The sequence below is a fragment of the Gnatocerus cornutus genome, chromosome 5 (assembly GCF_029298725.1).
Source record: "Gnatocerus cornutus isolate USDA-ARS CGAHR chromosome 5, icGnaCorn1.1, whole genome shotgun sequence".
Taxonomy (NCBI): Eukaryota; Metazoa; Arthropoda; class Insecta; order Coleoptera; family Tenebrionidae; genus Gnatocerus; species Gnatocerus cornutus.
Window position 1 is genome coordinate 9,892,259 of NC_142237.1, and position 14,455 is coordinate 9,906,713.

The 14,455-nt window shown below is 35.0% G+C and overlaps 2 protein-coding genes across 18 annotated transcripts in view; one reads left to right on the forward strand and one right to left on the reverse strand.

Moving 5' to 3' along the window:
- Window positions 1-51: 51 nt before the first annotated feature.
- Window positions 52-3,090, reverse strand: ncm (pre-mRNA-splicing factor nucampholin). The gene is made up of 4 exons (XM_088037485.1): window positions 1,945-3,090; window positions 1,307-1,528; window positions 588-1,257; window positions 52-537 (listed from the first exon to the last, which is right to left on the reverse strand). The coding sequence occupies exons 1-4, from the start codon at window positions 2,936-2,938 to the stop codon at window positions 102-104; spliced, it is 2,322 nt and encodes a 773-aa protein (XP_087893611.1). The 5' UTR covers window positions 2,939-3,090; the 3' UTR covers window positions 52-101.
- A 3,096-nt stretch (window positions 3,091-6,186) lies between these two features.
- The window catches only part of LOC148174301 (uncharacterized), a 107,508-nt gene continuing 99,239 nt past the window's right edge, over window positions 6,187-14,455 (forward strand). For 13 of the 17 annotated variants that reach the window (XM_088037463.1, XM_088037473.1, XM_088037472.1 and 10 more), the window contains exon 1: window positions 6,191-6,419. The gene's annotated coding sequence lies outside the window, so the exon portion shown is untranslated. Of the gene's footprint in view, window positions 6,420-14,455 lie in introns of all 17 variants that reach the window. The other 4 variants (XM_088037482.1, XM_088037483.1, XM_088037481.1 and 1 more) reach the window with 3 other exon arrangements.

Below are 14,455 nucleotides of genomic sequence, written 5' to 3' on the forward strand. Positions count from 1 at the left end.
TTAGAAAAGTCAAGGCTTGTCACAGAAAGGCGCGAAATTTAAATACACAAGTTTTCTTTAATACAAATTTATTTAAAAATAAAACATATTTACACCACTTATTATCTTCTACTTCTATATGCTCGTTCAGGAGAGCGACGCGTCTGCCGATGGTCCCGTTCTCTTGACCTATCGTTCTGTCTAGACCTCTGCAAATCTCTAGAATCCTTCTTCTTCCTTCTGTCTTCATCGGAAGAATCCGGCCGCTTCTTCTTCTTCTCCTTTTCTTTCTTCTTTTTCTTGTCATCCTCGGAGCTCGAGGACTCTTCAGACTCACTGCTGTCGTCGCTACTGGAGGAACTTGAACTACTACTACTACTAGAGTCGCTCGACTCATCTGCTACATTAACAACTGGTGCTTTCGGTGCTGTTTTCAAATGCTCTCGTAATTCGGCAGTAAGCCCCCCTAAACCAATAGACGTGAAAAAATTAATCGCAAATCTCGTGTTCTTTGGATCGTCGCGTGGGAATAAACCCTCGAAATGAGGCTGCAACGTCCTGTAAAACAATCGTTGGTAAAAAATTATAACAGCTATGCGAAAACGTACGGATCCTTCAATCGCGCATTTAGTTTCTCCAGTCCCATGTATTCGGCCAGTTCTTGGAATAAAATTTTAATGAAGATCCTGTTGGAGCTGTTGGTATCTTCTTCGTTCAGTTTCATGATCTCTAGAACCTCCCATCCTATGGCATCTGTGAACATCAAATGTGCAAAGAACTTGCTGACATTCCTTAACTTGTTAGTATCGAGTCTGTGCGTGGTCGCGTATGTATCTTTGAAAATTTGTTGGAAAGGTTCAACGTAAATGTTGTTCACTTGACAAAATCTCTGTGCCAACAATCCGTAGAATTTCTCGTATGTTCTCTGTTCCGCACAACAATCCAGAAACATATGACACAACTCAATTTCTTGACCAGGTTTCAGCTCCATTTTCATCAATTTATGAGCACTTTCTTCAAAATCCAAACTGGATTGAATAGTTAAATAAATTGTTCTTCTCAAAGCCACCAAATTAGTCTCAGTGTTGTCAATAATGTTGGAATCATTCGTAGGTGCCGCTGCTTCTTCCTCGTCATCATCGTCCTCATCTTCATCATCTTCTTCGCCTGAACCGTCCTCAGAGCCGGACTCTGAATCAGTTTGGTCCAAAATTTCTTTGCTGAGAGTCTTGTATTTGCCTTCATTTTCTTCGTAATTGTCGTCAAACTTAAACACATCTGGAACACAAATGTAGTAATGAGGACAATGAAAATGTCGTCGACATACTTAGGATGTCCTCAGCGTTTGACTGTTTCACATCATCCAAGGTTATTAGGTGAGTAAATTGATGTTCTTCGTCAACCAGATCGAGTTCTTCGATTACAGCCGCGTGGTCTTTGAAACCGTCTTTACGGACTTGGAACATCACTTCGATCATGTATTGGATGCGCGGCTCGAGTTGGCCTTCGTGGAGGATGTTTCTCAGCATTTCGAAAATTGCGTTTATTCCTGGAAGAAAGCAAAACATTTACGTTCTAGTCGTAAATTATTTACTAATTGTATAGTTTTTGTTGTTCCACTTGTTGCTTTTTTTTTTGTTATTGTATAACAAGTTAAAAAAGGACTTCAATTTGATATTTGCTTTCTTTAGAGCTCTTCTCAGTTTGTTACCAAAACCGATATAACTTATAAAAATAATAAATAAATGAATTTATTGTTTGATTTTTTACTTGTTATAATTACTTGAAATAACTTCTTTAAAAGCAACAATTTTGTGATTTCCCAAATACAGAAAAACTTAGGTAATATGTCTTCGTCCATGAAGTGAATTTTTATTACTCATATGGAAAAAAACCGCTAAATAAATATTCGTAATAAAAAAAACCTGATATCGCAAGAAAATAATAATTAGAAAATTATATTACCCTTGCTGGAAACTTCAGTCAATTTCTGTCCACATTCCTTCAAAAACGAAATAGCCACTTCCACAGAATCATCTGTAGGAGTCTCAACCAGAAGAGTCAATATTTCCAGAGCAAGAATCTCATGAGCCACCCTCTGATTAACCAAGTGAGCCACAAACGTGGTAGCAGATATACAGATAATTTTGTTATTCTGCTTGAACCCTCTTTTAAACTGTAGAACTAAACGTTTCAGCAGTAATTCTCCAATATTCGGGAATTTAGAATTGATGACTGCAACAAGGGCTGCATAGACATTTGTGAAAGTAGGTGAAGCAGCCTGTGCTTGTATAATTGATTTGCAAAGTAAACCGCGTCCTCTTACTACATTCTCGTGAAGTAACTCGCGTGATATTATACCGATATTTGTGGTGTTTACTTTATTGATGAAACCATGAATAGATTTCTTCAATGCTTCCCAAGCAATTCGCTGGTATGCTGCTGAGGACTTATCAGTGATCTCTGCTTGCATCATTCTAAGCTTAGCAGGTGGAATGTAAGCTCCTCCAGTTTTCGTCAACAAATCCACCGTTTTTCGCTCACGAGGAGTAATAACTTCCTTGTTACCCCCTCTTGTGGGTTCCTTCTCTTTATCATCGCCCCTTTCTTTCTCTTTGCTGGACTTTTCGTTATCAAATTCGCCCCCGTAATACCTACTCCCAATTTGATTATCATCCTTCCTGGGATATTTCGTCCAGTACCTATCGCTATTCTGCTTATAATCCACATCTTCTCCATAATAACGCGGATAATCTTCAATCGGACGATCCAAATCGTGATATTTTCGACTTCTTCGTCGATCCCTTGAACGGGAACGCTTGGAACGATGCTTTCGGCTGTCCCGCTCGCGCGATTTCCGTGGAGAGTCGTCACGTTTGTGTTTTTTACGTTCTGGAGATTTCGAGACGCTTTTACGTTTGGGCTTGGCTTGAGGGGAACTTTCAGTGTCCGTCGTCATTTTGAGGTCAAATGATGCTCGAAAAGATTTACTATACTAGTGGAAAGATTAATGAGAACATCCAACACTACAACAACAAACTAAAACGTTAACTTTGAGGTTAGGTTACGCTTGCTCAACTGACGTAGTGACTTTCAGATTTTCTTCCAAACCTGAAAAAGACAAAGTTACTAGGAAATTTAAATTTATTAGGACTTTGATATGAATATTAATTTTTTAAAATAATGTATTAAAGGTCTAATGCACTTTGAGTAATTTACATATTATCATTTAACATGGTTAGTTTGCATTTATTTAAGTTGTGAATTAATTTTCATAAAAGAGTAGTAGAAGTGGTATTTTTTTAACTTCGAATTAAATCAGTTATAAATACATAATATGCAAATTTATTTATATTTAACCAGCTTGAGTCTAATGAGCCCTAAATCCTCTTGTGCTTTCTCTGATGAGATTGTAAAAGGGCCTAGAACAACGCATATAATATCGCGAATATATGGAGGTATTTTGAGACAGAATTATATAAAAACTTATACCCCGGGAAACCAGAGGAAATGCTTTAATTCCCTGAGGAAGCTGTCGTAACAAGGCAATGTGGTTTGCTAATTGGTAAGTGGTGCTAATAACACTCTGAGGATGAAGATGAATCTTCATATCACATACTTTGTAGCAGATAAAGATAGCATGCGGGTCACCATTTTTGAAAATCGTAGACTTAACAAATGTACTCATCGGCAGTATTCATCTTTTCGGGGTAATTAGGTTCACATAAGTGATTATTCATACTTCAAGTTTTAATTTGGTGAGGCTAAGACCCCAAGACAATAAAGAAAATGCTTCATAAACTCTGAAAAGTTAGTCGAAATATGTAATAACAATTCACAATAACTCTGCAATGCGTAACGAGTCTCTTTTCCTTGAACTTCCTGTGATTTTATCAAAGATTTATTGAAATTATTTTATTTTTTATCGTTATTGACCTTAATTAGATGGGATTGTGTGAAAAAGTTCTGTGAGAGCTTAAGGCATTCATCGATTGTCGTATTCATGCTGGATAAGTTAAATCAACAGAGACGTTTCTTGAGTTTTCCCTACGGGCGGGATTACTATTTTTCCTCTCGCGAGACAAGAAAATGTACAAGCTTAAACAACATTAAGTTGTTCGAAATCGAAATACGAAAACTATCGTAACTCACATCAATTCGCGTTCCTTGAAAAGTGCTATAAAAATCGTCAATTAAATGGAATTTTTGCTGACTGGTCAACAAATTTTGGACAAAACTTGTACTGGAGCAGTGAAAAGTTATTTATAATAAGTTAGAATTGCCTCCTGATTCTAAATCCGAAGCCCGTTCTGCTCCATCAGGGTAGGAATCAAGTTTTTTTGAGTACATCACGTCTCTTTCTATTTTTTTTTTTCACTTTTGGATAACAACTTGGAAATTATAAAACTTTAAATTAATTAATAATTAATTAAATTAGCTTCTCAACGAACTATAGAAGTCGCCGGGAAAGTTAGTTTTTGCCAAGACATTTGAGAGAAACTGATGAAATTTTCGAAACACAAACGGGTTTAACTTTTTAATAATTTTTTGCACAGAATTCCTAAATTGGTTTCGTAATACGTCTTAATAAAGGTTGAGATGTGTGTTTTCAAGCGCGGTGTTAAACAATTCATTATCTCTTGTCATTTAGAAATTATAAGACAAAGAATATGAAGTGATTTTTCACGTTTTGTTAACTTTCAAAGAGTAAGAAGAGTAATTTGAATACCCACAAAATTGTAGTTTTTTGATAAATCTTGGGTTTTTCTAATGATTTTGCTGGTCAGAATTGGTCAGAATAGAACATCATAGATAAAAATCATGCAGCAACTGTTAAAAAGTTGTTGCACGAATATTTTATTATAATTTAAATAAATTTGAAGACGTTTTTGTATCAGTCTAGAAATTTTCTTAGTAAATTGAAGATATTTCATTTCCAGATTGTCCGGAAAAAAGTTTAAGTGAAGATGCAAAAAAATAATTTTGATTTTCATCCACTTTCTCATTTTGTGCTAACTTTACAACAGATTGGCGAATACTTGTGTTTCCTAGAAAATTCTGACAATATTGGAATATGCGTTCCACAACCGTTAATGGAATTTAAGCAAAGTTTACTAGAATTTTAAACTGTGTTCGGATTCTGGAGGTTTATTATTAGGTAAACATTTTTGTGCTGGCCTAATATTATTCTTTGTCTAGACTTTTGAAGCTTGAAGATTGTTTTGGTTTTAAGAAAATTAACTAAACTGACATCGGAAAAAAGAAATTCTTCTTCGACAAGTTCAATGCAACAGTGCAGTCTTGTCTAATTTTTAAATGTTGTAATTGGTCTATCAATTTCATCAAAAATCATCAATTTGGACCCAAATACCATGTAAAGAGGGAAACAATAATAAAAATTTGGCCAAGAACCGATTTATAGATTTGCCATTGCATCGCTAAACTCCACCAGTATGTTAACATTTTTGCAACAATTTTCGTAATATTTAAAGAACACCATTTCTATGAATACCTTGTTTGTTTGCACCTTGATCTGTTGAAAAAAACGTAACTCGTCATTATGTAACTCAAGGAGAACAGTGCGTGGAAGAACAAATTGGTAACAATAATGATTAGCTGTATAAACACGTAAACTTTAGTCATTTCAAAATCCGCGTTTCTCAGTTTTGTAATCAATTTTTTCTCCATATTAAACAAAGCCATGAAAACTAAACAAAAAAAACAGTAGACTTCATTGTCCCGCCTCCTTCTCTTGATTACTTTTACCACGTACGCCACTGCTTTCCAGATTTCACAATTCTTCCGCAGTGAAATGTATATTTTTCAGTTTAAATCGAAAGTGTTACAAGGTATTTTATTCGTCTGTATCTGCACATTCTGTATCACAATGACCGCTGAATACCACCACCGGCTCTGATTTCTTCGTAGGCGCGCGTTTGTGTCGTCCACGTTGTTTGTTTTGAATGTGCAATTTTTATTTCCAGCATTTACATAATAGTCGGCAAGAGGTCAGGGTGAACGATTTTGGCGCAAAGAGGCCTCAGTTTAAAATGCTCGCGCGTAAATATTTATAATTGAAGTTTTCAATAATAAACAGTGCGAATGTAGCATTTTGTAGTATTCCAAGGTCATTGCCAAGTAAACCCAGCTGTTTGTGTCATAGAGATCGACCGACGAAACCAATCCGTACAAAAGAACCCCGAGGCTGCTGTTTTATGGAGTAGTACCCATGCTACAGCAATTCAGTTGGTTCTCAACCTCTCGGTGCCGTGCGCGTTCTCTTGGACAGCGAAACAATAAACACTTTCTTCGAATGCGAATCAAAAAGCAATAACAATAAATAAAACAGTGGCGGGTTGGTGTAGGTACTATCGGTTGATTGGAACAATTGCGCGTTGTCGATGATTTGGATTTAACAATTATTGGAGACTATGAACATGGTAAATGCGTTTTTTTACTTGTTGAAATTGACGTAGCTCATTGTAGTTGGGTTAATTTATATTTCCTTTGGTTAATTAATTTCGTCATTTCCTTTATGGTGCCTGCGATCCAGCAATTTTAGAAATTTATCACCCCCTAAACGATAAGGGTACTCGGCTATAATTTAGAAATTTCGAATGCAATTTAAACATGTGATAAAAAGGTCAAAGTAGAAGTTATCAGCGCGGACTCTACGTAATTATCCACACTTCGAAAAACTGTTTGGTAATTAACTATTCGCGATAAATATTTTTTGTTTTTGTTGCTCTCATTAGCGCCAACCTAAATAATGCCATTAAAGCTCCGCACGTCTCGCAATTATCCCGATAAGCCATCATTACCAGCGAATTTTTACTCGTGGTCTCCTTAAATGCAAACATCGCATTAAAATAGTTCACTGCATAAGTTATTTGTCGTCTTGTGGAATTATGTAAACGACTGTGATGTCATTTGTTTAACATTTAAAAGAAACATTACCATAAAAATATCATGCAGTGTACACCTCCAACCATTAGCATATGTCGTCCACAGCTAAAAATATACATTTTATGTCAGAATTTAGGGAGTTTTACGGTCAAAGTTAGAACACACGACCCTTACTCGGTAGCCGAAAAATATTTTACCTGCTCCCCCGATTGTCCAATGATGGGTGCGGTTTGGTGGGTCTGCACCACACACGATAATTAGCACCTACTCGACACGAATTATTAGGGTGTCTGCAATTTGATGATCGGCTGTGGGGGCTTTAATGAGGTCATGTCTCGAAAAAACAGAACAGTGAAACATAGACTGGAAAAATAAACAAACAATATGAGTAAACGTGGATTAGTCACGTCGGAAGAATGAAATGATTAGGTGCATTGGCTTTCCGGTTCAAAAAAGTCAAAGTACATTTTTTAGTGATTCGGTTTTGATGGTCAATTAACGAGTCATTTCCTTGATGTGACTTTTTCTTGGTTCTTTATTTTCTGCAAGCGCTTCTGCTTTGGAGAAATGCTAACTATTTGCCGACAAGTCCATTCGTTTACCTTATTTGTTCAAAACACGCTGATTTCAGTAAATCTTAGAGTCCGAATGCGTCATTTGGTTGAATAAAATTTATGTTTTCAAATTCTCGGTTGATTCACGGTAGCTGTGGACAAAGACCTAGCTAGCACAGATATGGGGATCAAAACGTTTCATGCTTTGTCGTAAATCCATATTTATTACGATTTTGATAAATTTGTGTAGGTAATGAATTTTGTAATTTTTTTTTGGCTGTTGCTGTTCAAAAAACCGATCTGGATTGCTTTTATTAAAGTAAAATAGAATCGTATTTGTAATTTCTGCTTATTTTCAGCAGCAATTAATGGATAATTTCCATGAGCTATAAAATCTGACATTCTAAAGTTTTTATGGGTGTAAATAAAGAATGAGAACAGGAAATTGAAATTCGAGATATTCTAAAGAAACACAACTACTTAACAGGAGACATTTTAAGTCTAATGTTTTATTAAGTCTAATAAAGAATGCTAGACTAAATACTGATTTTACTGTGGATTAAAAAATGTGTGTTGATTACTACTTAATTAGTAAAACAGGCATTTTCTGTTCCATCATGTGGATAAGAAAGAAACAGGAATTAAAATAGATTTTTCAGATGAAATGATAATTTTTTTGTTGGTTTATAAAATTTTAAATAAACATGAAAATTAATTGAAAATAAAAATTTCTAAATTTTATGTTTATGTTTATGTCGATCTATAATTTTGCAATTTCGTTCAACTAATGTAATTTCTCCAAATTTCATTGCTATAAAAAGAAAATTGATAGAATTAGGAGTTTTATTGAAAAATGTTGGAGATGTTTGACTCCTCTTAAAAATGAAAATTTCTAAAATTTGTGTCTTTTGCTCTATAAATTTGCAATTTGGTACAGTAAATTAATACCTTAAAAGTAGTAATTTCTGGCAATCTAATTGCTGTAGAACAAAAAGTGTCAGAATTAGAAATTTTAGTGAAAAATGTTGAAGATTTTTAATTCTTTTTAAAAATAAAAATTTCTAAAATTTGTGTCTTTTGCTCTATAAATTTGTAATTTGGTACAGTTAATAAATACCTTAAGAATAGTAATTTCTGGAAATCTCATTGCTTTAGAACAAAAATTGACCGAATTAGGAATTTTATTGGAAAGTGTTGAAGATTTTGGCTCCTCTTGAAAATAATTGTTGAAATAAAGTCTTAATCCAGACTACGCTATTAAAGTTCTTGATCCTGACCTTATGGACTATTTAGAGAAATTTCTTGTGTCAACAGCTTTAATGTTTGTTGGGAGGTTCCAAAGCACAGGGACCATAAAGATTTAATGATCTTTATGCCTTTTGTTTCCTGAGAAATGTTTTATTTTCATATACACTTGTTTCCGTCTCATATATTTTCTTTCAGATGTTGTTTAATTGTCCATCACTTCCTAGGCGGTATTGTTTACATGATTTCACTTTTTATAATCACAAAAACGATTTGACATTCAAACGCATCTAAAAGAAAATTGAATACAAATCGATTAATACACATAATTGTTTTTAAAACGCCAATTTTAGGATTTACTGCTAGTAATTGCTACTCAATTCTTGCAAAAATGCGCGGGGTGGAGCATTTAACAGTTCATCAGCTTGAACCAGAATGTAATTGGGTCGATAATAAATTGGTTTTTTATGCTAAAATACCATGTGACTAAATAAAAGCGCTTTAATGGGTTGGCATTCCTGACAACTTGCATCTTGATAATTTTTGACGTATCATTCTTTTATTCGGTTTTTGGGTTAACATTTTCGACCATTCGTACACTCGGGGTCCTGGAATTTGGGGCAGGATTTTCATTTTATTATGCTAAGAATAAATAATGTTAACTACTATTAAAAATATAATAAATAAGTATGACTTTCTAATAGCTGAAGCAATAGTACATCGAACAAAGCGTTTTTTCACATTGCGTTTAATTCTAGGAGTATTTGGATATAAAAATGGATTACAAGTAATAAAACAGACGCTTAAAAATGCGAACTGAATTGGAGGTATTCGTTTATTCAACCTTTAGAAACCGATCCGATTACAGCGGCGTACATTTGATAACAATAAACTAATTTATCAAAGCAAGATCTTACTGCCAGTCTATTTCTAAACACTACAACGAAAACCTGAAAATAAAACCTGTAACTTGAAGGCCGCATTATTAGAACTGTAAACTATACCAGACATTGGTATGAGGAAAACCAACTTTGACTTTTACGAACCATGAGCAGGTGCGATTAGACCACCCTAAAACCAACTCCACCATCACGTTCCTCAAATAATGTCTATTGTTTCTTTGTACAACTCTATCATGTCAGGTTTTTATTCCATCCAAATCTTCTTATTGTTTTTTAATTTCCCAGTTGAACGAAAATATCTAAGCTTAACATGAAAAATATACGTTTAGATGTCGGAACAGTATTTTTTCGGTTTGAAAAGAATTATTGTTGTCAGTTGATGCCAACATATTTTTTCGGTGTCAAGCGAATTTGCACCCTCGCTCGCACTCATATGGCGTTTAAATCATACAATACACCCACATCGAGGCGTCTGATCTGTAGGCGTAATAGATGTTTGACTGTAGTGTCATCATTTTCTTTGTTTACCTACAAGGTCTCTTTATAGGGGGCATAAATCGGTCTTTTGATCGCGCGGATGCAGCTCCCGAGGGCGTCTAATCTAATCCTTCGTTCTACCGAAGCCAGACGCCGCATATAAAAACAGTGAACTGGAAAGCATATTATTGCAAATTTATGTGATCTCCACTAATGAAGACAATGTAAATTTGTGGTTAGTCCTCTTCCACGAAGCCAAACTATTAGAAAATAAAAAGCATCATTTATGTAGGTACAAAAGTGGAGTGTCTGATGGCCCGTCATATTTCATTGAACCGGAGGCATCAGCTTCCAAGAAGTCTGGTTTTTATTAAAGAACTTTCTCTTTAAATAACTGGCTAATTCTGTACCTTCTAGATTCTGTGCACCTCCAATAAATAGTGCAGAGCGCATTAATTAAAAAATTCGATTTTCGTCGCGCCGCTCTTAACCCGCAGCCTTTTTTAATGACAGGGTTGAAGTAATTGTCCGCATTCCCTTTTCAATAAGTGTTAAAATCGCGCCATCACCATCAGGTAAAAGAAGCGAAATTACTTCACACGTTCTTGCCAGAATTATGCTGAACCGATTCCGTCCCTCGCCAGATGGTGCATTGGGAACAAATGAAAAGACGTCACCATTTGGAGGATTTCCTGTGACGTCAAAACAGAAAAGATGCGTTCATATAACGGGATTCTCGCGTGTTGCGGCAAGAGTTCATTATTCAGCGTTTTCCAGGCTAAATTTGCAAAACTCTTGATTACCAGCCGTGAACTGACAGACCAAACAAGAAGAAAACGAACGAGGATAAATCCGCCTCCGCTGCTGCATCGAGCAGCGTATGCCTTCAATGAACTTGCTTCTCTTGTACTCGCACGACAATGAACCCTGTACGCCCCTAGTTACTACGTGCGCGGAATAATGGAACGGGGTCAGTTTGATTTAAATTTCCATGGAACGGACACGATTTAATTGGAGTTAAGAAGTCGGAACTTTGCTTCTTTGGGTTGCGGTATGGGAAGTGTCGGATTTATCCAGATATCTCAATTAACAAAGTGGTTATTATTACTTTATATAAGATTTTCCGAGAACTTGCGCCAACTAAGTTTACTCAGACCGGTGCATAATGCATTTAGTTTCTTCAAGCTTACTCACTTAAAGAATAGCTGCAACAAAATGAGTTTCAAAGAGCCCACGGTCATTGAGTTCCACAATTACACAGAGAACGCTGCCTTACATGGTTTATTTAATAAGTGCAGTTAACACTTGTAAAACTTGTTTCTGTTTCCTCTGGCTTTGGTTTGCATAATTAAATAGAGGAAAAATGTTAGAATTTTCACTCCGTCCGAAAATAAAAGAGTTACACCCTCTGGGTACACCCAGAATTTATTGATAACTCTTTCCATTTCTCTAAGATTATGTGGCATCTCTTTGTCTAATTTGTGCCTTTATGGAAACGAGGGGGATGTTTTTTTAATTCTAACAGGGAGAGGTTTCGATCACGTACCCCATTAGTTCAATCATAAAGAAATGACAAAATTGGACGTTCGAGCTTAAAATAATTAGGCAACCAGTTTTGCACGTTAAATTCTTCAGCAGTACGTTTCTTTGCTGTAGACAGACGTTATGGTCCTGAACGTTAGCGAGAGGACGCGCAAAAGCGTTCTAATTTATGTAAAAAGGGAGGCAAATGAAAGGCATTAATAAATAAATGCTAAAGTATTGCCTTAAAAGGTTAATCTCAAAGTATTATATCTAGTTCATGTACCGCCGAACACAAAAGAAGTAAATTTATCAAAAGCTCTTATTATCTACATAATCTTATAATGTTAAATTTAGATATATTATTAACAGTCTTTGTATTGCAAATCATAATTAATTTAGTAGGGAAAAAGTAGATTTATGGCGATGCAGCATTGGAAAAGAAAATTTTTGATATATTTTATGTGCGCAAGGAGACAAGCTGTCGTGGATGTAAATTATTTGCAGGTGAAAATGGCAAGAAGCTATAAAATAAAGTTACAGGAAGAATGCAGAAAACGAGTTAGCAGGTTATTGGAAGCGCAATCAATCTCAAAAGGTGATGAAACTATGTCTTAGAAATATACATTATTCAATAAATTTTACAACATGAAATAAAATTTATAATTTGTCTTGGCAAAAACGGGACACAAATCGTTTAATATGATAATTTTGTGTAATAAGAATGACTTATTGCTGCTAACATAATAGAATTTGTTTTTTGCTACAATAACCTCTGGTCGTCCGTTCTTTTTCTTGATTCATCCCAATTCGTATAGTTTGCGAACGGGCTCAGGTTTAATGGGCTTGGCTGCTACTCCCTTACAAATATAAATTCCAGGGGTTATTACTCCTCAAAAATGGCATACATTTGACTTCCCCTAATTTTCCAATGATTTAGTTGTGATTTTGTCCAATCTCTCCTTATTTCCTTGTGATTTCGTCCAACTTTCCCTGATTTTTTTTGTGATTTTGTCCAACCTCTCCTTATTTCCGTGTAGTTTCGTCTAATTTCCTTGTGATTTCCTTCAACTTTTCCTTATTTTCTTGTGATTTCGTCTAACTTGCTCTGATTGCCTTGTGATTTTGTCTAACCTCTCTTATTTTCTTGTGATTTCGTCTAACTTCCCCTGATTTTCTTGTGATTTTGTTTGATTTCCCTAGATTTTCTAACGATCTCCCCTGATTTCCTAAGACTGATACACTGATTTCCCAGGGAGGTTAACCTCTCGTATAAAATATTTCACTTTCAGCCTCATTCACTTTTACCTAACACTCCGTTTAAGCATAAATTTCTTGTTTTCTGTTCTATTTACACCTTTCTCTTTAAACGGTTCTATAATCGTACCTTTAGGTCCCCGAGAAATGCAAACATTCTCTTTGTATGATGAAAAATCTGCTCTATTTAACTTTTCTTCTAGTTTGTGCTATTTTCCGACAGTTTATGAAAAACCCTTACCTTTCCTCACTTCATTCATAAATCTCACGCAGCTTTCCTTTCCCCTTCTTCGCTTCAAACTTCCGCCCGTGGACTCCAATGCCGCGCAAACCGGAGTTTTTATTTAATGCTGTTTAATTTGTCTTAGAACTTCTTCTTAAAACTCGTGCATCTGCTCGTTGATTTTTGCTTTTCTCTATTTCTTTCGCCGTTTATTTCTGCATTTCTTGTTTTAAGTAATAAGTTTGGTTTTTGCATCGCGGACTTATCTACTTCTTGCGGTTACAACTATTGGTCTCTTGATTTTTTTTTAATTTAATTTTTTTTTGTTGACTTTATTTTCTTTTTTTGGTTTATTGAAGTTTTAGTTACACATTTTTTTTATTTTTAGTTTTTAGGTTTGATCCTCGTAGAATTGTTGCATAATAGCTGTGGCCATTATACCCGAATTAAATACTATACTTTATCTACAACATCGGTTTCATAATTTCATTTTAACTTAATTTATTTTCTAACGTGAAATGTCAATTTTGATATACCATAACTTGTTGGAATATGATGGTCATTATTCAACTACTAACACACATTATAATTTATCAGTTGTAGATAAATAAATGTAATAATCTTATTTTTAATTACTTATCTACTTGTTGAAGTCAAATTATTTTAGTGTTGCTCATTTGACGTACGTGCAAAATGTAAAATTGGAAGTTAAAATGCTTGTAATCTAATCAGATTATTCGTGGAATACTTGATCAATAAACTAGGCGACAAAAATGCTAATCAATATTATTTTTAGTGGCGAGGTCTGGCAAATACAGGCTGTCTCAGAACTCGCGCCTCAGAGAGAAAGGGCTTATGGAAGCAACAATTCTGAAGCAAAATTTTGAAACTAAAATTTTTTAACTCAAAAAATAAACGAGATAAGACAAAAAACTCGTTGCTTAGGAAATTGGGTCTTTTACTCCACTTCTCGAATAAGCTTTTGGGGTTGGTTGTTAACTTTTTATCCGGTCTCGAATACTAACTTAGTCAATTTTTGTTTTGAAATTTATCATCTGTATTGCTGTCGGTACCCTCCCTTGCTCTCTCTGGGGCGCGAGTTTTGGGACAGCCTGTATATTAATAGACCAATGAGCAAACATAAAAAAAACTTGGAAAAATTTGAGAGGTAAATAACTGATAGCGTGTATTATTTTTATCGATGATACTTGTTGAAAAATGCTTTTTTCATTTAGTGTGTACATTTCCAATTAAAAAAATGAGTTATGATTAGCCGACACCTAACAACTACATCTGGGTGTCAGATTTGTTCAATAACTCTTTCTCAAGCGCACTAAATCAAAAGTAAACAACTTAAAGAGTGTGCAACCGTTCCGAAAAGCTCCATAAAT